The sequence below is a fragment of the Bombus affinis genome, chromosome 8 (assembly GCF_024516045.1).
Source record: "Bombus affinis isolate iyBomAffi1 chromosome 8, iyBomAffi1.2, whole genome shotgun sequence".
NCBI lineage: Eukaryota > Metazoa > Arthropoda > Insecta > Hymenoptera > Apidae > Bombus > Bombus affinis.
The window spans coordinates 16,407,054-16,431,727 of record NC_066351.1 but is presented as its reverse complement, the minus strand read 5'-3'; the positions used below and the strand labels follow the sequence as shown (position 1 = coordinate 16,431,727).

The following is a 24,674-nucleotide window of genomic DNA, read 5'->3' as shown; positions in this document are numbered from 1 at the left end:
TGAAAGACGAGATATAAGAATGACAAAAAATTCAATACATTTATGCGTAAAATTAAATTATATTTAGGATTAAAGGTATACTTATATTTATTACAAATATTTATCTAAGAAATCCTAATATTTGTCTTTGTTGTCCTAGTTGACTTTCTTCTTTCAGTGCTTTCATAAGACTTTCATTTAATTGTAATCCTATATTTTTCCCCATCTGAAAACATACTTTTGTTACTTTTGATATATACATATTCAAGATGTGGCGAAATGCATGGTACAACTAGATGACATCAACATTGTATACAACATTTTTTTCGAGAAAATTTTTTCGAGTTTGGATATATATATAGACAAGAATTTCATTTTCTTGAAAACAATGATTCAAATGAGAAAATTTTATTCTATATTTTTTATTCGCTTTTGCACGTAAAATAATTTCTTACTGTTCTTATTATTTCTTGTTGTTGTACTATGCACCCTATTAAACCTTACACATATATGTGTATAGGATTAATTTATTTACAATAAATAACAAAATAATTACTTGCAACATTTTGATAAAAGTATTAGGCTGAATGCTCCCATAACCCAACTTAATCACTGATGAAACTTTACCATTTGGTAATACAGACATGACAATACTACTTGCACTACATACTTCTTCTTCCGAGGTTGGATCCACGATATAATTATCTCCAATCTGTAGAAAAATTTAAATAATAGTCTAAACTATGCATGTATATATATACAAACATTTGATAGTTTTCATATTTTAAACTCAATATGAGATTCTTTTTTTTAATATCCATAATATAAAAATAATGAAATATATAATATAAATCGATGGAAATATACTTTGCACAGTGTAACAATAATTGGATAATTGCTGGTATCTAATCGTATGCAGTCATAAGCATCATCTGATAATTCAATATCTGGTTCTCCACCATCCAGAGTCGCAGCTGTAATTTTTGGTATTTCTGTACTATTTAATGCAGCCTTAACTGCAATTCCTACTGCATCAAAAAGATTGCCACCACACTGAAGAATCTATGTATATACATTATGTATGTATAAAATATTTAAATTATTGTTCTTATAATATTTATTTAAATGTATAAACACTATTTACCAAAATATCAACATATATTTTCCAACATTTCTTATGAGGTAAAATACATAATGTTCTTAAATCAAAAGCATTAGGCGTTTGATAAGCAGCTGTTAAAATGTTACTTATTTCAGTTGCTAAATCATCACCACCTTTTCCTTCAAATGCTGGAGTTGCAGTAGCAGAACTGAAACATAATACGCAATATGAAATAATTACCATATATTTATCTTTTTAACTATTATAAAATTATCTATCTAATTTTGATATTAGAAATATAAAGGATTTCACTTTATAAAATAATTACTTGGACATTAGTAAAGGATATCAAATAACCACTATGAGAAGCATTACATACCAATCAACAAAAAATTCTAATTTTCCTTCATTTGATCTGTCAGCGTGAGGTACATCAAGTTCTATTTTAATGCCAACAAGTATATCTGTATTTCCTATGCGTAATCTTGCTGATCCATGTGTTTGTGGCATTAATTTAGTTTCAATTTCCATTGATCGATATTCGCATCGTCGCCTACCATCATTTCTAAAGTCTGCCTTATGATTATAGAATCGTAAAAATATGACAAAATAACTTTTATTATCAAAATAAATATGTATATATATATATATGTAGATGTAGATTCTTATATTAACTTACATCTATTCCATGGAGAATAAAAGTCTTTTCACCGGAACTTAAAACAGTTTCTGCCATTATAAAATACTTCTTTTTTACGTGTTTTATAAACAAATTTCAATATGCTTTTATATTAACATTCAAACAGAGAAAGGGGATATAATAAATAGTCCCCTCGCCGTAATATTTTGTTGTGTTTTATTATATGTATATGGGTATATGCAATTAAAGAGACTATCTAACCTACATACAAGTGACACAATTATTCCTTCTTACTGCAATAGTAATATCAGGTAATATTAATGTAATAAATGTACTACCTATTTGATGGAATTAAAAATTACGAAAAATATTAAATACGTTGATGACATTAAATATGTCCATTTAATTATTATTAAGAAAAGAAAAATTAATTTATGTATAATTAAACAAATTGATTTATATACTGTATAATATATCTCACTATCACTAGTTTATATATGAAACATTCATTATAAAAGAATAATGTTACTTATATTCAGTATAAATAGATAAATAAATAAATGAATGAATGAATAAATAAATAAATAAATGAATATGTATATAATATGTATGTATGTATAAAATTTTTTCTACATTTCTATATTATATTTTTCTATGTTATATTTTAAGTGTATATAAATGTTTTATTGCATATATTAGTAAACATATTTAACAGTTTCTACCATGGTTGATTAATCGCTAAACTTATAAAAATCGTCGATTTAAAAAGGTGTTATTTCAAGTATTCTGTATAATTACGTTTTTATGATAGAAACATTCAATTTTTACGTAGTATATTTTGTATCGCATTTTTCGCTTTTTGAACACCGAGGCGGAACTGTCCGTATTCTGGACGTATTCTCATGCCACGGTAATAATATACAAGACTCATTTCAAAATCACCAATGCAGTATAAAGCTTCTGCTTTACAGTATATTGCGTTAGCCATGCTGACATTTTTCATTTTATATTGTAATGCGTTCTCAGCATCTTGCAGTGCTTTCTGGGGCTCTCCTAATAAAAGATGACATTTACTTCGTGCTATTAATGCATTGTTATCATTTGGCTCAAGATCTAATGCCTGGCGGAGAAGAATAATATTAATTACATGATGTAATTACATTGTGCTCAAAATATAGTGTGAAAAACAAATAGTTAACAGACATATATAAATATTTCGTGTGTAATAATTTTTAATGAAGAATAGTATGTATATATGTATACTTTATTAATTATTTTTTATTACTTTGTATAATATCTAATAAGATAAAGATATTAGGGAATTGCACTATAATGGAAAAATGATATATTTTGTATCTTTTAAATGTTAATTGATAAAGACAATTACTAATAATTCGCTATTTCTATTATAATACAAACAGTTTTATCTACTATTAATTAATTTTATTCAACTTATTAAATGAAATGTATGTTACAGTAAAAGTGTTAATTAAATGAACATATAAATTTATTATGTATTGTCAATGTATGTTTAATGTTTCACAATGTTGTGATGAGTAAATGTATTTACAAACAATAAAATTAGTAGGTATGTTTATGTAAATGTTTAATAACAAGAATAATTGATAAAAGTACGACGTTATAATATTAATATGAGCTTCTCGATCGATTTTTGTTTGACCTTTGATTAGATTCTTAACTTTTTCTTAAATGCTATTTTTTTAATGATGGTGCTTTTTGTACTAAATATCTACATATATATCTTTAAAAAAAAATACGAGATATAAAATAAATATAATAAATAAAGATAATAATACAGAAACTAATATGATATTTTACTGTGTCTTAATTTCTTTCTTAATTCTATTATAGAAAACAAATTTTTATTTACTTTTTCAAAGATCGGTTAAACTCGTATAATAATATTATTAAAACAAAGTACCTTCCAAAATCAATTACACGACTTTAAACAGACGTTATGAATCAGTGTAATGTTTATGTTTAATGCAATTTTTATAGAATGTGAATACACAAAATATATCATAAGAGAAATATTTACATATAATAAATACTAAACATTTTAGATGATTAATTTTTATACAACTTGAAATTCCTTTGCAATTGGAAAATGGGGGGGGGGGAATAGCAAAACACCAAAAAATGAAAATATAATTACATACATACATATATCCGATTAAAAAGAGAATTAAAAAGAACCTTGTTGATACAATTCATTGCGACTTTAACATCGCCAATTCGCATTTCACGTAATCCTAAAGCCAACATAGTTCTGGGCCCAGTGTCTTCTGGCAATTGTAAATTACGATCCTGTTTCTGCTTTATTTTTAACGATTGTTTAATATCTTTGGTTCCCATATTTACCGCGGCAGCGCGATCCTTATCAGTGTATACTTCTTCCTGGTGGCGAGTACCATTATTTAGGCGGCGTCATTTCTTTTTCTTTTGAATGTTCATTTCTGATTCGACTGACAGTTTATTGGATTTACTCTCACGTTGCTTTTTATTATTTTTCCTATCTTTTTTATCACCATTAATGTGGCTTTCTTTATCGTCATTATCGATGAACTCTTTGTCGGGACAGGTTCCCAAAGATGGAACCTTATCGAAATTTTCCGATTCTTCGAACTGTTTCAAATTTGAAACGCTTTCTGCGGCCACTCGCACGTAGCTTTGCAATAAATCATGGTGATGTATCGTTGGATTCAGTATACCCATGATCTTCGAATCAATATCGTCTTGGGTATCCGTAGTTTCTGATACAAGTACTTCACCCATCGTTGATTATTTTTTTTATGTTTGATCTTGGATTAATTTCCCTCTTTTTTTAAAGATGAAATAATGTTGGAAATAAAAGAAAGATTATAATAACGAATACGAGAAGAAAGAAAAATCGCTTTTTTATACTTTTTCTTTATGTAATTTATATACGTTTTTGTGTAAAAAATATTTTATGTTAAGAAAATATTTAAAAATATCACTGTGACGATTTTCGATCCCTTTTTTGTAAATAGTAAATGGAAACCGTCAGAACGAATTCACTAAGCGCGTTTCATTCACGAAAATAGCTTAGAATGCAAGGTAAGTATGTACTACTTCGTGTGATTTGCGTGTGGAATAGACGTGTGGTTATCGACACCTTGGTTAGATGCCTTGTTTCCTTAGAAACAGTCAACAATGCGGGCAAATTCGGTATCTAAAAATCACTGATCGTATGTGTGCAAAGGAATTTCAAGTTACTTTAGTTTGTGTTGTCAGGAAGTATTTATTTTATCCTGTGACATTCAAATTTTATTATCATATATTACTCAAATTTCGTCGATAGAAATTGATCATTAAAATTCATAATTGTACAGCATCAAGTTCTGAGTTATTTTGGAGAAGCATTTTTTTACTTCCTGCTTTTTCGCTTAGAATAAAGACTCATTTATGTTGTAATTACGTCAAAATTTTTTACTATGCTGGAAATTTGTATTACATTATAAAAGATAAAATAATATATGTATGTCTTATAACTAAATTAATAAGATACAAGGAACTAATACGAGAAAAAATTGAAAACTTTTTTAAACGATTTCTACGGATTCATTGATAAAATCTTCACCAATATTATATGAAACAATTTAATAAGTTCATGTTAGTAATTATAGTTAGAAAATTCTAAATTTTATTGATTTGCTACGCATTTTTTAAATCATATGTTACTAATCTTTGTATCAATTAAAAATTTCTTTCTTTCATATTTTTAAAAGTAATACCGATTACATTAAAATCGTTCTTAATAATAGAATTATTTTATAATTCTTAAACATGCTTATAATTATATTTTCTACTACTTGTATAATTTTGTAATAGTTCTTTAACTACAAATATCTGCTAGTAAAAAAATCGATGTGTATTTGTTCGATGTAATAATATATAGTAGAATTTAAAGGGCAAACTGTTGCGGAACAAATTGTTCTGGTATTGTACATATTTCCTTGCTATACAAATATATAAATAAATAAATAAATAAATAAATATATATATGTACAGGGTGTTAAAAATGATTTGTCATGAGCATCATAGCATTATTCTATACTTCTGGTTTGGTGAAGATCTGCAAAAAAAATAATCATCGAACTATCCTTGACCCTGAAATTCGTGATTTACGTCAATTTGGCGGCTACTTTTTTTGCAGATCTTCATTGAGCCAGAGGTGTAAAATAACGCTATGTCACTTACGACAAATCATTTTCGAACACTCTCTATGTACATAGGTCTAAGAATAATGTGATATTCTCTTTTTAACGGTATAATAAGAGCGTGGTAATCGTAAGTGGTATGGTAAAGTATCTTTTTTTATAAAATGAATTGTTTTTTCTATTATTAATAACAATATAAATATACAATAACTATTATATAATTCTATAAATATTCTTGTTAAAATTAAATTAGTAAAAAGAGAGATCAGTAGTTATTGTCTTAATAAAGTTCGAAAAAATCAATGATAATATTCATTCGATCACATTATTATATCTGTTAATAGCTCATATGTGTATATTTTTTAATAGTACATTATATTAATAACTTTAAAGAAATAATTCAAACAATAAGCATAATTGTCAGGTTTTAATAGAAAATATAGTAATATACCGTTTCAATTTATTTTATGTTATACGCATATGTAAAAGAAAAATAATTTAATCCTACAAAGGATCCTACAATGTAATCCTACAAAGAAAATATGATTTTGAGTATGTATTTATTTAGTACTTATCAAAATTTCCAATTATACAAAGATAAATTATAATACATTTCAATTCCTTTAACTTAACTTTAAATTTAATATTTTAGCATCTTTCTTGTTTTCTTATATATGTACAATTGGACCAATCGCATACATGGGTTATTAGCGAAGCAAAAGAATTAAAATGTTACAAGGGTTAAAAATTACCATACAATTTAGACTATTGCAAATAATTTAATAACTTTTGAGCTGATTATTTACTTCTTTACTACACTTCGACACATCAATTCTCATAATTAATTATTCATTTTTAAATGATAATATTTTGAATGAGTTCAAATACGTGAAATTAAAAAACTTACTTTATCGTAAAGGTATATGGCCTTATGGTAATTTTCATTTTTTACGTGGACCATCGCTTCATTTACTAACAATTTCTTTTTTATAGAAGCGAAATGTTTTGCTTGTGATATCGCTTTCTGATGATTTACCATATTAATTTAATGCCTACAATGTATATTTTGTTAAATGTTTAGTTATATGTTATACATATAGATATGCTCTGGTGCGCGAGCAAAAGAGTATAAATTAGAATTATTAGTTTTACAGAGAAGCACATATAATATCTAGACTGCAACGTAAGATCACATGTTAGATTTTAGATATACATATTATTAAAGTTTTAGCTAATATACTGTATACTATTAGAGAAATAAGCAAAAGACAGCAATACAGAGAAGGTATTAAATTTATCCTTTTACTCACTCACTTGAGATATATAATCAATTCATGTTTCAGCAAAATATATACAATTTACTATTGTTATAATTATAGAAATAGTTTCATAAATATAAATTTAATTTCATCTAGTTTGTAGTTACATAATTTGTCATACTTCGAAATTAACCAGTCATGAAAAAATTGCAATTTTTCTTTTATTTATGTTATATAAATAAAATAATAGGGAAAATCGAACATTTTTATCAGGATTCAATATGGAAAGAAATGCTTTTTGCTATATTAAAAAGAATCATAAATTATTGAATTTTATTAAATCATAAATTGTGGGGGATTAACAGTTTCTTAAATATTATAGTGCATATTAATAAATAATTCTACTTTATTTTCTTGAAGAGCAATTAAATAAAGGATTTACTAAACTTAAAATGTATGTATTTAATTTTAATGAACAATTTTTTAGGACGTAATAACTAATAAATTATTCGTTTAAATAGTAATAAGCTTGCCAATTTAAAGGAATGTTCCTCTAATAAAGAGGCATACATATCTATAAGAGGGAAGATATAAATAAAAAAAAATATATATATGACATATTTTATTAATATATGATATGAAGCTCACCCCTAAATTCCAATCTTCATTTGCCAGAACAACCTTTTTAATTAGTTGAATTTTATACACATTCGTATATTTAGTACTTGCGAAGTTCATGAGAGATAAATCCCTGCTCAAATAAATAACGTAAACTTTCCGAGGCTATCTTTAATTCTTAACTTACGACCGAAACTTTTCCGTCTATACTTTTTGTACTGTCTCCCTACTCTTAGTAATCAAGACTAATCAATATGACAGTAGTAACAAGTAACAAGGATGGCTATTCTTTTAGGACTTTTTCTTTTCTTTAAAATTCGTAATAGAAATATCAATAAGCATATCTCGAGTATTAACTTCCTTATTTTTTAATTATATTCTCTACCAAAAAGTCATAGTCACTAATACAGTTATTTCTTATAAATTAATTTAATATTATCAAGTAATGTTCTTAATTTTTATAAATGTAGGTACATGTTAATATGTAAAGTATGTATATATATGAAAAAAATGAACAAGATTTTTATATACAGTAAAGTCTCATTTATTAGCTCCTCATTTAAATGAACAAGTTAACGTTGAGCTTTTATTATCCGAACTATAAATTCTACTACTCGAGTTAATAAGAAAAGCTTAATGGAATAATTAATGAATCTTTACTATAAGGACTGCTTGGTTATCTGAACTGCATTGTTTTCCGACTTGTTCGAATAAGCGAGATTGTACCTTTAGATCTTATTCTTCTTTCTTCTGAGAAATCTAATGAATTAAGATAATTTGCTAATTCGCCAATAATGGACTATTTATAGTGTGTGTGTGTGCGCGCACACATACTTAGAAAATTATTTTCAAGTAAAAATATAATTAAATTATTTGTGTATACTCGTAGCAGTAATATTATTTTACAGTAATATTTTAAAATAGTAAAATATGATAGTAATTATCAAAATATAATTCAAATTCAAATGATAATTTTCAAATAATCATATTTATTAAATAATTATTATGTAATATAATAAAATATATGTATAAATAGAACATATATAATAAAATATAATAGTAATCAAAATAAAAAAACTAAACTAAAATTTATAGAATATAATCACACAATAATTAACCATAAAAAAAAGCAAAGTACTGTGTCAGTATAATGCCAAAAATAGACATAGCAATAAGAGGCAAGTGAGACCAAATATGATTTAGATTTCAAGACGAATATTTATATTTATATGTAAACATATAGGTTATGTTATGTTACAATTAGGTCTTAAGGTTATATGTTCTATGTTAGCGACTTCATACTACCCATAAAAGCAGATATAAGGATGTAACACCAAAAGCCCCTCAGGACCCGAAAGGGCACATGTGATACCGTTAAATAATACAATATTTCACTTAACATTAAACTTTGGCAATATATATTTTTCAAAAACAAACGGCAGAATTTTTTAAGACTTTATAGTCAGATACAATATTTTCAAGCTACAATAACTCAATTACTGATAATAATTAATAATATATTAAATAAATATAAGTATTAAGTTTCATTATATTTATTTACATTTAATTACATATTATCTTTACTATAATTACCCTATGCAAATCTATATGACAAATTACACTGGAAATATATTACTGCGGTGGTTTCCATGGTATAATTTTTGGCTTTGTAGTAGTATAAGGTATGTAAGCTTCACTGGTACCACTCAAATTTGGTTTGTGATCTGCCATCCATGAATATTTTGGTCGATTAGGATCCTTAGTAGGGATTAAATCGGTTTTATAATGTAGCCATCCAAACCATTCTGCTGGGACTTGAGAACCATCATAATCCATATTAACTTCTTCAGAATATATTACCCATCTATTAGAACCTATTGTAATGAACATAACAAAAACTTTCTAATTACAGATAACTTCATTGTTTAGTATAATGGTCAACTTTTAATTATTTATAAACATAATGTTCTTAAATTATACTTAATTATATTAAAAAAGCTGTGTTTCTTTAAATATATAGTAAGTATATAATATGTATTTATCTATCTCAGTATATAATAAGTGCAAGATCTTTTGAAATATTTTACACATTCATACTATAAACAAATAAGAAAAGAATTTTCATTTTTTGAACTTACCAACAAAGTTTGAATTATTTTCGTAGTACTTGTTACCATATTTATCCACACCTACTAAAGTACCAGCTTTTAATTCATCCACTCTATAATGTAATATCACATAATGTTATTTGTCATGTTAAATTATATTTATACTTTTATGTTGAATTTAAGACAGAAAATAAATATCTATAATCTCACAATCATAAATATTTAAAAGATTAGATTTACTACTATAAAAGAAATTTTCAATTCCATAGATAATTACAAAAAGTATTGACATATATAAATACTATTTAAGAAAATATTATATATAACAATTGTGTTATGCTAACCTGTATAATGTGAACAAAGAATTTAAAATACCACCATTTGCTTTTATTGTACGCCAATAATTACAAGCTCTGTCCAATCCCAGAAACTTTGCGATATTCGCCATGTTTCTAAAGATATTTTTAAGTACCTTATAGCACAGTCACATATACCGACTGTGCCTTACAATTATAAGTACGAGTAATACGACGTACGACCATAGTAATATCCTTAACTACGCAAAATAAACATCTTTCAGGTTAATTATAGTTGTATACAATATGTGTTATACGTATTTTGTACAATAGAAATACAAATATTGTTCAGAAACTTTATGTATGTAAGTATTATTTATATATGATCGATCTTATATGAGTACAATATAATATTTTTATTTATAGCTGTCATAATTTTAAAAATCTTGAATGTCGAATATGATTTTTTAAACAAAGAGTAACAAAATATTTTGTATGAAATTTAAAAATAATTTCATGTTGTTTATATGAAAGAAAAGCTGCTTAATAGCAGATTTACTATCTGATAGCAGTTAATAGTTTAATAGTGAAGCGATTAACGTTGTAAGCGCGGGAATTGTTCAAGTTTAATCATACATTTGTCTCTAAAAAATTGATGTAAAGTATTCCAATTTGTTACGTCGATTAATAGAAATACTATAATATTAAATAAGTAACAAAAATATACTAATAGATATATATACAACAAATTATAATACAACATCAAGAAATAAATGAAGATGGAAACAAAATATATGAAACATGTATTAACTCTAGAAAAGATTATAATAGGCATTATGCCTCAATATAATAAGAAAATATATACATACATATGTACTTAAGTATGTTTAAAAAATTATTTTATATGATACATAATTTTAAATATTGAAGATAGATACTATGTATAGAAAGTAAATAATGGAATACAAATTCGTGACAAATATCTGTTTGATATTTCAAGGGTCAATGTTTAATAATCTGACTCATTGTATGACAATTATTAACTCATTGGTGTTGATAGTATTCAAAGTTCTATTTTAAATGAAATAAATAGCTTTTGAGAATGTTTTAGTATATTATAGCAAAATTTTATCGTTACAATTGATATTTTGAGATTTAAAAAATTGGAATAATTTAAAATTATGATATAAATTTTTTAATTAAGATATCTGAGAGATATTAAATTAAAATATTATTTTAAAAATTTGTGGAACTTTTAGATCTTTTGAAGATCGTAAATAGGAAATATATAAATTGATTATTATCATAAAAGCATTTATTTTTTAATGTGTATAGTTATTCTGTACACATTTTTTAAATCACCAGCTCTACAACATGCAAAAATTGGAAATTTCTTACCTTAAACGTAAGGAATTACTCAATTATGTCAAATACAATGCAGTCATCAATGATACAAGTAATGCCTTAGGGTGAAAGAGAAATGGATGACTTCCTTAAATCATGATTGTGTTGAGTGATATACAAGAAACATGAAAACTAGTGCAGTATGTACATCCAAGCAGTCATAAAACTGGCATGAGGATAGTCAGTTCAGACATAAAAATGAGAAAATAGAACACTTGAAGTGCTACATATTAGTAGAAAAATTAGAATATGCAAGTCAAATAGTATAACAATGATCTCATAATAGCAGCATTAAAAAATGAACACTGAACAATATCACAAGTAAAATGAAATATTTTCATATTATATTATAATATATAAGTAGTATAGTTTATCTCATGGATACATATATGTTACATTATTATTATGCGTGCTACATTAGTGTCTAATGTATGTTATAATGATTAGAATACCTATCCATAAGATAAGAAAATATATACTAAATAAATCAATCTGTTACGCCAAAGAACCTCCTTGTAATAGACATAAAGTCTAATATACAATAAAGTACTATTATTATTATTATTATTATTATTATTATTATTATTATTATTTATATAAATTTCTTTTTTATTATTTGAAAGAACAAAATTTCTAATTAAATTCATAGTCCGAGCTATTTTTTAAATCTTTAAAATCTTAATTTTGAATGCGTTTGTTTTTTCTTATTTTCATAATTCAAAATTTTCATTTTCAAAATTTTAGTCTAACCAAATTGATGTTAATGTAACGAACTATGTTCCATATCAATTAGAAAACATAACATGTAATGATTAAATTTAATCGATAGCTTTATATAAAGAAAACGAAGATAGAAACAGATATTTTAGTATGCAAACTGCAACAGTAGAGAAAAGGCGAACTAGATATCAGAAAAAAGCTAACCATGAAGAAAAGCAGAAATATAAGAATAAAATTATTAGTAAAGCTGATAAAAAGATCGAACTCGATAAGAGAAAAGTAGAAGCCTCGGGAAAACCTAAAAAGGTATTTGAAGATGTCAAAATAGCATTTATCTCTGCTATAGATCCTTATGAAACTTCTTTGCAATGGTGGGAAACAGAACACGTAAGATATGCGTAAGTTATAATTTCTACCGCTTATATTAATTTCTTGTCATTCAATTAAAAATCATTTTGTTCTTTTATAGAATTTATATTACTATAAATTTATAATATAGATATTACTAATTCTAATCTTTCGTATCTACGTCTAAAAAAGTATTAGAAACAAAATATTAAATGATACTGTCAAACTACTTGTACAACAAATTTATACTACATTGCAGTTATATATTTTGGACCTGTAATCTCTATTCATTACTGCTCATGTATTTGTGATTTATATAATTTTTATATTATTTTTTAAATCTTATTTATTCATTTGTCAATTCTAGAATAAATTATCCACCGGTAAAATCCCGATTAGAAAAAGTAATGGGAACTCATATCATACGACTAACCGATCGCAAATACATGTTGCTCCTTATGTCCAAGCTCTTGCAGGATCATATGGAGCAACAAGAAATGTGTATCGAGAAGAGAAAGCTGCCATTACCATCGAATATATCTCGCTTATTGAAAATATCTTATAAAATGCTTTCCGAAAAGATGCACGATCCTAGACATCTTAAATTAAAGCTATACATGTGAAAAAATTGTAATTATCATGTATTTAAAATTAAATTAAAATTGTAAAATTATATATAATATACAAGATAATAAAATATTGAAAGTACTAAATATTGTGCCACCATATTTCTAGCTATTATTCTTTTTACAACATATTCTATTAATACATTGAAAAGTACTGTATTATGTTATTAACAAAATTATACTTTCTAAATAAAACAATATAAAAAGCAAAAAATTAATAATATTATCTATAGCATGCAATCATGTTAGGAATATTATTAGTTCTACATTGTGACAAGGAAATAAAAATGTATTTTTATTTTATTGAACCAACCTCTAATTCTAATTAACGTATAATGCAGTATTTAATAAATTTTACGATACATATTCAACATCATAAGGTATATTTTTGACACGCTAGAGTTTACAAAAGTAAACTGAAAAAATAAAGATTTTTACGTCAACAGATTTTCATCTTGTAAAATCCTTAAGTATAAAAATCAGTATCAAATATAACCAGTATCAAAAATATCAGTATGAAAAACCTAAATATTATGAATGTGGCACATATTATTCACAGAATACTTGACTACGGAACTAAATAACACTAAGTATGTGTAATAAAAAGTTTAATAATGTCAAGATTGATTAAGGATTTAATTTTAATACAGATAATTTGCATTTTTTTGTTGTCATATCGAATATATGTATAGGCTCTTTATAATCTAACATTTCGAACGAGATAATAATTTTTAAAGATTTTAATCATTTTCTAATGATTTTTTAGGTACTCTTTTTTTGTGTATTTTAATACTTGTGAGTGGAGGGATGTATGTACAATACATTTTCGTCCTCGCTGTTGTTCATTATTTCCAAAAGATCTGTTTCTGCAACATTATTGGATAAACATTGTTTAAATCGCAAGCGTTTAAAAAGTAGAAAATAAGTTAAAAGTATTCCAATTATTACCTAAAATTTCTTTTTTGCAAGGCACAGAATTTTTCCGCGAATCATATAAACTGAAAGTTTTAATTTTAGATTCAGGAATATATTTATATTCGTGACTGGACCACCCAACTGTTTCCAGTTGGTTACTAAAAATTTGAAATTAAATATGTATTTCTTAATCCTAAACAATTATTTTATTCAAAATTCAAAATTATTCGTCAAAGTAATTTATCAAAGTTATTTTTCTATTATCAATTAAAGTTTTAACAAATGGAATGTGTGCACTACTGAAATAAATTGACCTTAAATAACACAGAACAAAAATTAATTATGTAAAAGTATATACACAATTTACAAAAGCTTTAAACCTATCTACTAAATATAATTTCTAATTACACTATATTTTAATTGTAACATAATTCATATTTACTGATATATTTCTTCCAGTTTGTGTTTTTTAGGTGCTTTCACCAGTGGTTCAAATATAGGGATTGTTACTGGATAATAATGTACATGATAATGATCTATATGAGGCCTCTTTCTTGCTTCTTTTTTTTCTTTTGACGATTGAAACAAATCCATTAATAGCTTCTTAGGGCTGAAATACAAATTGTCAATGTACGATCTGTTTTCTTCATATAATATCGTTATTAAACACAATATAACTAACATTTAATGTAAATCTAGGGGGAATGTATATATTTAATAAATGAAAATTAAAATTACTATAGCACTAATTTAACAGTAAATTTAATTAAAAAGACAAGTTTTATCATCGGCAAGACTAAAATTTAACTTTACTTACTGTTCGAAGAAAAATCCTTCGGATATAGGAACTAGCAATATCGGTAAAACTAAAATAAACTGAAAATCATTAAGAAAACTAATTTATATTTTTTACATTTTAAGTATTCTGATGTATATGTTAAATTTGGAACAACAAATTATCACTGTAATCTTGAAAGTAAAAGCTACATTTTTCGAATTTATAATTGTTATATTGCCCACAAGAAATATGAAAATCTATAAAGGAAAGAATTATCGACACGAATTTTTTTTTAAGTATTGATGATTAAAGTATAGACTAAACATATTATTTAGAATTTTTATTATTTACTTGCAACAACAATTCAATTTTCATTGCGAAATGCTAATTTGCGTGCTTTTATAATACGGACTGATCTGCTATGTAGATCGAGTGATAAACTGAGTGTGCCAATGAAACACGACCTCCTTATATCTACCCGCTTGCTTTCCATTCCTGTGTGTACCCCCGAGGATTTTATTCTGCGTAGTTTTTCTTTGTACTTCATATATAGCTTTATGCGAACTTATTTTTCATTTTATTGTCTATATGCTCTATATACATAAGCAAATATGCGTTAGTAATAATTCCAAGGAGAAATCGACTCCTTAATGAATTTAAGAAAGTCACAAGAAATGTTGTAAATGACTTCAAAGTATCAATAAATAACTTATTGTAGCCATTTTATTCATAATTGTGGACATACCACTGTTTAAACCAAGGAAAATCAACAATTAACAATAAAAAATATATGTATATTCCCTGATTCTATAAAATATCAGTAGAAAACGTTATAAAAGCGATTTACGATGCACTTCCTTCTTATTTCGTACATTAACTGTCTTAAATAAAATTTTTTACGTGTGTTCTTCGCTGATTTATAAAGTAGCAAGAAAGTATACCTATTCATTTTAGGAAGTAGAAGATCAATTATAAAAGCAACAGATTGATTGCACTCATTGCGAATACATGTATATATAATTTGTCTACATATATATAATAAGAATCTGTATTTTTTTAGAAAAGAAGAAGAAAACATCAGTTCAAATCAAAGAGGTCTGTAAGAAAGAAAGATAATTTTGCCTTTTTTTCGAAATTTGTTCTAGAATCAGTTCTGGAATCTATGATCTAGAGAAAGCTTCGTGACATAAAGAGAACGTATCTATGATATTGACGTGTTATTGCCGAACAGGTTTCACTTTTGATTTTTCGTGTAATGTAGGTATCTATTTATTTATTTGTTTGTTTGTAGGTATGTAGTTTATCTATTCATATATAATACACATTACATGTTAAAACGTAGAACTCTTATAATGATGAAATGAAATAGAGATTTGTGTATAGTCTCTCGCTTACATTTTGCGCTCAAATAATATAACTACAGAATATAATTCAGAAATTATCTCGTGAAAGTTCATTTTAAATATTTATTTTAAATATTTTCAAAAATTTCGGTCTATTTTCTTTTTACATATGCTCAACCTATTTGTAAACGAATTTATTTTTATTTAACTGTCTATAAATATTAAAAGAAGCAATTGCAAAATGTAAAAATGAATCGATTAGCATAGCTAAAATATAAAAATTGTTATTAATATTATTTTAAATTATATTATAATTGTATTATATTATAACAAATAATAAATCAAAAGTATAACATGAACAAGTTGGAATTTAAGAAAAATTGCAATAGATAAAACTGTTTTATAAATTGGAAACAGAATTAATATTAATATTTTTAAAAAAAGTTAATCATAAAGTGTTCTTGATATACTTTATAGTTATTTCGTAGATCTCCCTTAATTGATTTTCATAATATATTTTAAAAAGTAACAGAAAGTAAGATGATGAAAGTATTAACATACAAAATGTAAGAAATAGAATTCACCTTTGTTTTCAAACCTACAAAATAGATATGTTTCATTGCCAATAGATAACAAAATCAAGAAATTTTCATCTGCGGAAATATTTATTCTGTTTTTTCACAAAAAAGAAGTAAATAGTGTTATATTGTAAACTATTAAACATGGTCACCAATACAAGGTGTCAATACTATGTTATATGTAATTTAAGCATTAATGTTTTCCCTAAAATAAACATTTACTGAGAGATCAGTATGTAAATATTACATGTAATTTTAATTTTATTAAATCATTGCCTTTATCTTTATTAACTTATAAATTTTTAGTTAATACCAACATTGCATATATTCGGTGTTATCCTCGGTATTGGATTCCATTGCTTTCTTCTTTCAGGTTAATGTCTTTTGCTTAATGTCCTCTGCGGCATTGTATATTATAAATACATGATACTATAAATGCAATGTTTATGAATATAATTATTTAAATATATTATAAGAAGGATTGCTTAGAATTAATTAAAAAACTTTTTAAAAGGAAATCCCTAAGAGTTTGATTAAAATCTAAGACTATCGAGTCCTAAGATCGGACTTTCAGCATCAAAACATGTGGATGAATCGCGAAATAAAGGAGAAAGATAGAACAAAAAAGAGAGGTTTCTTCTCAAGACCACCAATTAAACTGCTCAATCGGATTACATTTAATAGGTCATATTCTATTCCTGTGCCTATAAAATTGAAATAAATTTTGGAGGTTGTATATAAATTAATGAATACTGGAATAACGAATAATTTACTATGTACTTGTGAAGAGATAGTAGACATCTTGCGGCTACTGTTGAACTACCGTCACTCGTTAAGTCTATACACGTCCGGGAGACGTGACACTATATAAAATATCAGTACGAAACTATCGCGTCAGCGTATAAGAAGATAGTAATATTTCCAGTAGTATTGAAAAGTTTATTTTAAGACGTCATATTCAGGCAAATATCATCTTTTATTTGTTTAAATACTTGACATATAATAGGAGTCAATATGTCGATTAACATGAAACGCACATAATGTATGTATACTGATGTATATACCTCCTCTTTCTTGGTGAGTAGTGCATGTGCATTTGCATGTGCATTAAATAATACGTAATTCGATGAGAAGTCTATTTATGATGAGTGCAATTTTCATGTTATAAAATAAAAGAGTTTGATTATTGCAACACAACGAAACATTTACTATATAATTGATAAATACGTAAACAGAGTATGATGTAAAGAATACTATATATGTACATACAACTATACTTAATACGCATATAATAAATACATATTTAAATGCGTTCTTACTTACGTATACAGCTTTTGCAGATTTTATTTAATGACTGCAATTTTATAAAAAATATGCTTTCACAAAGAGTCATTCATTATTTTCATATTTCATGTATATGGTTCCTTTGTTTGGCTTTTATTGAAATTCGAATTACAATTAGTAATTTTTATGAAATGAAATATTACAAATATAGGCGATAATTCTATATATAATTAGAAATGTCGTAGTTAATTTTCAAAACATTTATGATGTAATCAAACTAAGTAACAATTTAAGGAAACAAGTATACTAAAAGTATATTCATAGAATTACTATTTAATTATTTATGTAATCACAATCTATGTTATTAGACATATGTTTTATTGTAAACTAATTTCTTTAATATGTTTATTATAGTCTAAACTATAATCTTTAATGTAATAAGTTATAGAATCAATTTATTATAATAATCTTCTAGAATAATAGTAGTGTCTAACAATTAGTTCAAATATAAGGATATATTCTTTTATTCGAAAGAAATAATTTTTCACATTTCTTATCTTAATTTTATGTAGAGGTTCTAATTGGAGCATGCACCAGCCTTTATGGACTACAGTTGCAGCGTTTCTGTTTATAAATGCTGAAAAATGCCACCAAAACAAAGGAAAATAGCTATTATGGGTTATAGATCCGTAGGTAATGAAAAATTATTATTGTAATTCAAATAATTTAATATACAACTGATCTGTTAACAAATATTATTATTTACATCAATAATTAGTTGCTTATCTTATGGTGTGTTTGAAAATTAAATGATTATCATATCATAACTGATAAAAATTTTCAAAATATGGGACTTTTTTAGTATGTAAACATACTTATACATTTATACAAATTTATAAACGCATACAAACATTTTATGTATGTAAAAATTTATGTTTTTTGTATTCTCAATGCTTATTGTTTTTTTTTTTATTGTTCTTAATAGGCAAGTCGTCACTGAGCATACAGTTCGTCGAGGGACAGTTTGTGGATTCATATGACCCTACCATAGAAAATAGTAAGAAGTACCTGTATCGTCTTACACGCTACTTCAAAGATTTCTAATGACATTGTTAGTAGTATTTTCTGCACATTCTGTTAGTAATTCATGCTGTAAACAATAGAGATTCATGAAAACTTATTATTGAATGAGCAAATTAGTATACTAAATTCAATGAGCCAATAATTGTTAAAATATGTCTTTAATATGTTTAACTTATAATTAACTATCAATTTTTTAAATTAATGTTTCCAATTATAATTATTTATAATGTGAAAAATTGGTAATCTATAATTGTGTAAAAATATTTAAACTATTTCATTCTTATTTAGCAAAAAATTTTTAAAAATATAAGAGATAAAGAAATTATACAAGAGAGTTTTAAAAAGACGTTATAATTAGTTATAGACACAGTTTACATTCTAATCTTACATTATGATATTAGAATATCTACATATTCTTTACATTTATTTATTATATTTATTTAGATATTCTAATATTATATCATGTTATATCTAATATGATATTTTAGTAACGTATTTTTCCATGTACAATACTAAAATACATGTATTTGATCAATTTTTATGATATATTAACATATTAAGCTATTTATATATTTTAGTAATTATACTGTTATTTACAATAACTAAAGTATTAAGCTAATATTATACATAATTTTCATGATTTCATATTATTTATTTTATATGCAATGGAACTTATTGATAATATTATTATTTTAAATGTGAGTAAATTTAATTTTCATTCAATAATATCATTATATTCTAGAACTTTAAAATTTATAGTAGTTGAATAATTGAAAAAATATTAATATTTATTCTTATGACATTATAATAGAATTTCCGTTTATTGAACTGTTAAAGATTTTATCCTACATATAAAAATTCTTGTTCTTTCTAAGATACTACAATGGAAAATGCATATTATAGTCATATTTTTTTCTAAATCTATATATCTAATACCGTGATATCAGCATATTATTGTTTACATATGTGAAATTTAAAAAATGGTTAATGTGAGTTAATACTCATAAAAAAAATACAGAATAGCGATAAGCTTATTGTTTTACAAATATAATGGTATTTATGTAATGGCTTTGTAATTCGGAATAGATAAGTCATAAGTTACATAACAGAAATTTCAAGATCTTCAAAAATTTGGTTTGGTTTTCATGAAATGCTTCTCAATTTTATTTCATATAAATTACTCTTATCTATAAATAATGTTCAGGTACAAAAGGTATTTTATTGTCTGAATTAGTTTACATTATGTGCGGTTTGTACACATACCTTATGAATTATATTAACACAACACAAATTAGTTCGAGTACAGCATGATGTATTGTTGGCAATATGCATGAACTCGTCAGTTATTAGTTTTCTTGTTTTTTATATATTTAAGTATATTACAATTTTTATTTATTATAATTGAATGTATTGAGCGCAGTAGCATCCTACATCATCAAATTTATCCTTTGCTTCTTCAACTAAAATTTACAAAAAAGAAATAAGATTTGATATAAGAATTTGAAAGATGTCGGTTCTGCTGCCTATTTTGACTTATTTTTTTATACAATTCATTTGTATACTTTCCAGCATTTACAAAAAGTACACGAGTAAATAGTCAAGATTATGAAGTTAAGTTGGTAGACACAGCAGGTCAAGATGAATACAGTATATTTCCTACACAGTATTCTATGGATATCCATGGTTATGTCCTGGTATATAGCATAACAAGTGCTAAGAGTTTTGAAGTTGTACAAATTATTTATGACAAGTTATTGGATATAACAGGAAAAGTCCAGTATGTTATATTATTATTCACTTTATTAATTCAAATAAAAGGATTGCGTGATAGCGTATATAATTACAAATGTATATCATATATAATTTTAATAGAATATATTTTTATGAATTTCAGTGTCCCAATTGTATTAGTAGGAAATAAAACGGATTTATATGTAGATCGAATGATAACAACAGAACAAGGCAAGCGATTAGCAGATTCTTGGCATGCTGCTTTCCTAGAAACAAGTGCAAAACAAAACGAGGTAAATTTGTTACATCTTTTTTAAATTACATTGTTACATGTGGATAATTGCAATGTAATTCTATTTTGTTTCAGTCTGTTGCAGATATTTTTCATACGTTATTGATTGAGATTGAAAAAGCAGATGGAAATGTTCAAGAAAAGTCAAATTGCATTATTTCCTGAGCTATATTAGCTGGAAATATAATACGATGTAAATGTATAAAACCAAATAACAGAATTGGCATTATATTAATACACGTCCAAAAACAAATTAAGTGTAATAATATTAAAAATATAAAATAGCGAATGTAAAACAAATATGTTTCTTCTTGCTGTATAAGTAAAATATTATAAATATCGTCTATTTGAGAATATACGTGATTATAAGTATTTTTATTATTCACTTTCGCAATTACCATTTGACAAAAAGAGAATTGAGTGGTCGGTATTTAGTTTTATTCTGCAAAAGTACATATAACGAAATTTAATATTTTAGAAACAATTTTTCAGTTCTAAAGATAAAATTACTATTAACTTGGATTTATGTAAGTAACATTTCAAACATTTATATTTTTTCAAATATGCTGGAATAAATCATTATAAAATGTATAATAAAAATATTTACTTCTACACATTGATAAATTAATACTTTTTATTGAGATATACAAATATTTATATGAAATATATGTGCCAGATATATAAAAAATATGTTATGACTATTGCAAATAAATTTTACATTTTTGTTTTGGTAGAAATTAAGTCACAAAAGGTGCTGCAAAATTAATCATTATGAGAATAAGAAATATAAAAAAAAATTAACTGTTTTCAATAAACTAAAACTAATAAATATATGGAAAAAGATACATAAATTGTGTTATTTATCTATTATCACTTTACCTGATGTACTTTATTACTTATCTGTAACTATTTTTTGTAATTTTCAATTTTTTTAAATTTCTAGTCAGTTAATTATCTACTTTATTTACTCCTTTTTTATTACTTTTTCTCATCTCATTTTCTTACTTGCATTTGTCTATTTTGCCCTATCTACCTTTAACAGAATTTGCCACATATTCCAATCCCTACAAATGATTTAGATGTAACTCTCACTATGGAAAAAGAACTGAAGGAAATAACTCTTTGTAAATTATAATAAAAATTCAAAGCGTCTTTTTGTCTCCAAAGAACATTTGATTGCTTAAAAAATTTTATACATAACTGTAGAACCTTGAACTGGAAATTTCAGACATGGAAAACATAGAGCTTTCTTAAACTGAGAAGTGTCTGATTCTCTTCATAGGCATAAGATGATTGCTTACCAAAATTGCAAATTTTTAAAATTATCAAATTTTTCAGGAAAATGATGAAGCATAAAGCGGAAGGAGGAAAAAAATACGAAAGATTTCACGACCTGTGATCTTTTTTCTAAATTTTCATAGACACTGGAATCCTTTAAGGGGAAGATGCGAGGTAGTCTCAAATTTTTAATGACTAAAAGAATTGAACTTGTAACTTTCGGCCAGAAAGTCGAAATATTTTAACATCACTCGAACATTCCCTTTATTTTGTGTTTTTATTATGTACTGTTATTTATTGTATGTGAACTATGGATTTTATCAATGTATATAATACATAATGTTATAAAATTTAGATATAAGATTATTAGATATATAATTATTTACAAAGGAACACACAGATTTCGATGACCTTGAAATATGTTGACAAGATCATATCGAAAAATTCAGTTATTTGATTATACAAAATTATGTTGGCGACGAAATAAAAATTTTCCAGTATAATCAACGTAATGTTGTTTACGATTTCTGTACGTCCTGTAACCCATCTCTGAGAAATAATGTTGTTCAGATTCAAGAGAAAAAATAAACTCGAAATGTCAATAAAAGATGGATACTGAAAAAGGGGGCATCTGGTGGTCAACGGTTGCATTGTTTCGGCAACGGCCGCCGATGAGCTCTTGATGGAAAAGAAACGAGCGAACATATGCATGCCGAGAGAAAAGGGAAAATAAATATCAATAAATGGGTTTCCTTGATCGTCACAAATCATTTCGAAAGTTATGAATTAGATAATTCACGATATATAGAATTAGTTAATTATTTTACGAATTAAAACCGAAAGCAAGCTCGCGGTTGCTATAAAAAATTTGAAATATAAAATGTCTTTTCTGTTTTTGATATAGGAATGTTCAGAGTTCAGGTCTGTTTATATGATAGCGATTCCGACGCATCTTAATCCTGAGCCAAACGTGTCGAAAAAGAGATAAACCAGGGCAATTCTTGGAATACACCTACCCCGATAGTATTCTCCATTCGAATTCTAAACAAACAATATTAAACGCGGGCTACGGCGTTACTGTTTTGACAAGCAGTTTTCGTATCTAAATATCACATGCTTATGACAGTCTCATGCGCAGATGCGCAGTAATTTTAGGTATTGAACGTATTTTACTCTATGATTTAACCAATCTACATAGTATATACTGGTACATACTATCTGTCTTTTCATTCGTCGCTGTCGTCAGATCTACGTATTATTTAAGTATCAAAAATTAATTTATAACAGTAAAGATGTTACGACATATTTTACAATCAATTGTCCGAAATAGACGAAATGGTAAGCTAGTAATATTAATATGTTTTATTCCATGACTCCAAGATAATATATTATTGAATAATCTTATATAACATTGAGAATTTGATATTGCTGAAAAATGTTTAATAGCAATTACAAAGCTTAGCTTATATATATACATACACTTTTCTTAACTTTATCATTAGTAATTTATTTGATTCATTCTTTTGATACTTTCTGGTATTTAATAAAGAGAAAGATTTCCTATTTTTGCATAAAATTTCTTATAGCCAAGAGAAAAGTTATTTTAACAATGATTTCCAATATTCTATTATTTATTGTATTTCTATTAACATATATAACATTAAAGGTGTAAGATCATATTATGTACCTAATGAAGTTAGACCACCAAGTATGGATGAAGTGATTGTGCCGCAAGGCTCGTGGCAGCAATCATATTTTAAAGCTCAACAAAAATACAACTTACAGTTAGCAGCTGGTATCATTATACTTGGTGCTACTATAGCATATGTATGCATATATCAAGTAGATTACTGTTTTAAATTTTGTTAAACTATTTTTACTCATATTAGTTTAATTTTTAGGGTAGGGTATCTGGATTACTTTGGCTTAACTTCCGTCCACCAAAGCCAGAAGATAGGCCTGAAAGTTCTAAATAAAATGAATTCAAATATAATATTATAGCAGATAATAAATATAACAATTGTATGATTGTTTTATTGTAAAAAGTAATAGTAAAACATTTATGATATATATAATTCCTATATTACATT

At 25.5% G+C, this 24,674-nt stretch overlaps 7 protein-coding genes and 1 long non-coding RNA gene across 19 annotated transcripts; 3 read left to right on the top strand and 5 right to left on the bottom strand.

Moving 5' to 3' along the window:
• Positions 1 to 39: 39 nt before the first annotated feature.
• Positions 40 to 1,909, bottom strand: LOC126919586 (exosome complex component RRP42). Of its 3 annotated transcripts, none has more exons than XM_050728980.1 (6): positions 1,761 to 1,909; positions 1,461 to 1,657; positions 1,124 to 1,289; positions 847 to 1,041; positions 536 to 691; positions 40 to 216 (listed from the first exon to the last, which is right to left on the bottom strand). In XM_050728980.1, the coding sequence occupies exons 1-6, from the start codon at positions 1,815 to 1,817 to the stop codon at positions 190 to 192; spliced, it is 798 nt and encodes a 265-aa protein (XP_050584937.1). In that variant the 5' UTR covers positions 1,818 to 1,909; the 3' UTR covers positions 40 to 189. The 3 variants fall into 3 exon arrangements, with proteins under 3 accessions (XP_050584937.1, XP_050584936.1, XP_050584938.1); XM_050728979.1 differs by having other exon boundaries at positions 40 to 205; XM_050728981.1 differs by having other exon boundaries at positions 40 to 205; positions 1,461 to 1,653; positions 1,761 to 1,907.
• Positions 1,798 to 4,228, bottom strand: LOC126919593 (outer dynein arm-docking complex subunit 4). Of its 2 annotated transcripts, none has more exons than XR_007711715.1 (3): positions 3,939 to 4,228; positions 2,060 to 2,841; positions 1,798 to 1,982 (listed from the first exon to the last, which is right to left on the bottom strand). XR_007711715.1 is itself a non-coding variant. In XM_050728999.1 (3 exons), exons 1-2 carry the CDS (start codon positions 4,095 to 4,097, stop codon positions 2,539 to 2,541), a joined length of 462 nt encoding a protein of 153 aa, XP_050584956.1. In that variant the 5' UTR covers positions 4,098 to 4,228; the 3' UTR covers positions 1,798 to 1,982; positions 2,520 to 2,538. The 2 variants fall into 2 exon arrangements, 1 of the variants encoding a protein (XP_050584956.1); XM_050728999.1 differs by having other exon boundaries at positions 2,520 to 2,841.
• A 458-nt stretch (positions 4,229 to 4,686) lies between these two features.
• Positions 4,687 to 6,968, bottom strand: LOC126919598 (uncharacterized). Its single transcript, XR_007711717.1, has 2 exons — positions 6,831 to 6,968; positions 4,687 to 6,452 (listed from the first exon to the last, which is right to left on the bottom strand). It is a non-coding gene; the product is annotated as an uncharacterized LOC126919598 (long non-coding RNA).
• Positions 6,969 to 9,337: 2,369 nt separating this feature from the next.
• On the bottom strand, positions 9,338 to 10,509 carry LOC126919594 (NADH dehydrogenase [ubiquinone] 1 alpha subcomplex subunit 12). The gene is made up of 3 exons (XM_050729000.1): positions 10,253 to 10,509; positions 9,939 to 10,021; positions 9,338 to 9,674 (listed from the first exon to the last, which is right to left on the bottom strand). Exons 1-3 carry the CDS (start codon positions 10,354 to 10,356, stop codon positions 9,433 to 9,435), a joined length of 429 nt encoding a protein of 142 aa, XP_050584957.1. The 5' UTR covers positions 10,357 to 10,509; the 3' UTR covers positions 9,338 to 9,432.
• On the top strand, positions 10,425 to 13,389 carry LOC126919590 (uncharacterized). The gene is made up of 3 exons (XM_050728987.1): positions 10,425 to 10,569; positions 10,631 to 12,726; positions 13,044 to 13,389. Exons 2-3 carry the CDS (start codon positions 12,479 to 12,481, stop codon positions 13,297 to 13,299), a joined length of 504 nt encoding a protein of 167 aa, XP_050584944.1. The 5' UTR covers positions 10,425 to 10,569; positions 10,631 to 12,478; the 3' UTR covers positions 13,300 to 13,389.
• A 504-nt stretch (positions 13,390 to 13,893) lies between these two features.
• Positions 13,894 to 17,842, bottom strand: LOC126919591 (uncharacterized). 8 transcript variants are annotated; one of them, XM_050728989.1, is made up of 7 exons: positions 17,697 to 17,828; positions 17,230 to 17,620; positions 16,923 to 17,121; positions 15,035 to 15,093; positions 14,660 to 14,827; positions 14,251 to 14,375; positions 13,894 to 14,168 (listed from the first exon to the last, which is right to left on the bottom strand). In XM_050728989.1, exons 3-7 carry the CDS (start codon positions 16,956 to 16,958, stop codon positions 14,089 to 14,091), a joined length of 468 nt encoding a protein of 155 aa, XP_050584946.1. In that variant the 5' UTR covers positions 16,959 to 17,121; positions 17,230 to 17,620; positions 17,697 to 17,828; the 3' UTR covers positions 13,894 to 14,088. The 8 variants fall into 8 exon arrangements, with proteins under 8 accessions (XP_050584946.1, XP_050584947.1, XP_050584951.1 ...); XM_050728990.1 differs by having other exon boundaries at positions 17,234 to 17,620; XM_050728994.1 differs by having other exon boundaries at positions 16,941 to 17,620.
• LOC126919588 (GTP-binding protein Rheb homolog) lies at positions 17,771 to 21,678 on the top strand. Of its 2 annotated transcripts, none has more exons than XM_050728985.1 (6): positions 17,771 to 17,993; positions 18,773 to 18,893; positions 19,186 to 19,257; positions 20,853 to 21,060; positions 21,178 to 21,307; positions 21,382 to 21,678. In XM_050728985.1, exons 2-6 carry the CDS (start codon positions 18,845 to 18,847, stop codon positions 21,469 to 21,471), a joined length of 549 nt encoding a protein of 182 aa, XP_050584942.1. In that variant the 5' UTR covers positions 17,771 to 17,993; positions 18,773 to 18,844; the 3' UTR covers positions 21,472 to 21,678. The 2 variants fall into 2 exon arrangements, with proteins under 2 accessions (XP_050584942.1, XP_050584943.1); XM_050728986.1 differs by lacking the exon at positions 17,771 to 17,993 and adding an exon at positions 18,019 to 18,152.
• A 2,058-nt stretch (positions 21,679 to 23,736) lies between these two features.
• LOC126919596 (uncharacterized) lies at positions 23,737 to 24,659 on the top strand. Its single transcript, XM_050729005.1, has 3 exons — positions 23,737 to 23,922; positions 24,251 to 24,411; positions 24,486 to 24,659. Exons 1-3 carry the CDS (start codon positions 23,877 to 23,879, stop codon positions 24,558 to 24,560), a joined length of 282 nt encoding a protein of 93 aa, XP_050584962.1. The 5' UTR covers positions 23,737 to 23,876; the 3' UTR covers positions 24,561 to 24,659.
• Positions 24,660 to 24,674: the final 15 nt, after the last annotated feature.

Bases quoted from the DNA above. Each gene is read 5' to 3' on its own strand.
- LOC126919590 (XM_050728987.1), top strand. From the start codon at position 12,479: ATGCAAACTGCAACAGTAGAGAAAAGGCGAACTAGATATCAGAAAAAA. The intron at 12,727-13,043 runs GTAAGTTATAAT...TGTCAATTCTAG, and splicing joins ACAGAACACGTAAGATATGC to AATAAATTATCCACCGGTAA.
- LOC126919586 (XM_050728979.1), bottom strand. From the start codon at position 1,817: ATGGCAGAAACTGTTTTAAGTTCCGGTGAAAAGACTTTTATTCTCCAT. The intron at 1,658-1,760 runs GTAAGTTAATAT...TATAATCATAAG, and splicing joins TTATTCTCCATGGAATAGAT to GCAGACTTTAGAAATGATGG. The intron at 692-846 runs GTATATTTCCAT...ATTTTTCTACAG, and splicing joins TTATTGTTACACTGTGCAAA to ATTGGAGATAATTATATCGT.
- LOC126919593 (XM_050728999.1), bottom strand. From the start codon at position 4,097: ATGGGAACCAAAGATATTAAACAATCGTTAAAAATAAAGCAGAAACAG. The intron at 2,842-3,938 runs GTTCTTTTTAAT...CTTCTCCGCCAG, and splicing joins CAATGAATTGTATCAACAAG to GCATTAGATCTTGAGCCAAA.
- LOC126919594 (XM_050729000.1), bottom strand. From the start codon at position 10,356: ATGGCGAATATCGCAAAGTTTCTGGGATTGGACAGAGCTTGTAATTAT. The intron at 10,022-10,252 runs GTTAGCATAACA...ATTACATTATAG, and splicing joins TCTTTGTTCACATTATACAG to AGTGGATGAATTAAAAGCTG. The intron at 9,675-9,938 runs GTAAGTTCAAAA...TCATTACAATAG, and splicing joins AAATAATTCAAACTTTGTTG to GTTCTAATAGATGGGTAATA.
- LOC126919591 (XM_050728988.1), bottom strand. From the start codon at position 15,542: ATGAAGTACAAAGAAAAACTACGCAGAATAAAATCCTCGGGGGTACAC. The intron at 14,828-15,034 runs GTAAGTAAAGTT...TTTGTATTTCAG, and splicing joins GAAGGATTTTTCTTCGAACA to CCCTAAGAAGCTATTAATGG. The intron at 14,169-14,250 runs GTAATAATTGGA...ATAATGTTGCAG, and splicing joins TTGCAAAAAAGAAATTTTAG to AAACAGATCTTTTGGAAATA.
- LOC126919596 (XM_050729005.1), top strand. From the start codon at position 23,877: ATGTTACGACATATTTTACAATCAATTGTCCGAAATAGACGAAATG. The intron at 23,923-24,250 runs GTAAGCTAGTAA...ATAACATTAAAG, and splicing joins TGTCCGAAATAGACGAAATG to GTGTAAGATCATATTATGTA. The intron at 24,412-24,485 runs GTATGCATATAT...TTTAATTTTTAG, and splicing joins TTGGTGCTACTATAGCATAT to GGTAGGGTATCTGGATTACT.
- LOC126919588 (XM_050728985.1), top strand. From the start codon at position 18,845: ATGCCACCAAAACAAAGGAAAATAGCTATTATGGGTTATAGATCCGTA. The intron at 18,894-19,185 runs GTAATGAAAAAT...TGTTCTTAATAG, and splicing joins TATGGGTTATAGATCCGTAG to GCAAGTCGTCACTGAGCATA. The intron at 21,061-21,177 runs GTATGTTATATT...TATGAATTTCAG, and splicing joins GATATAACAGGAAAAGTCCA to TGTCCCAATTGTATTAGTAG.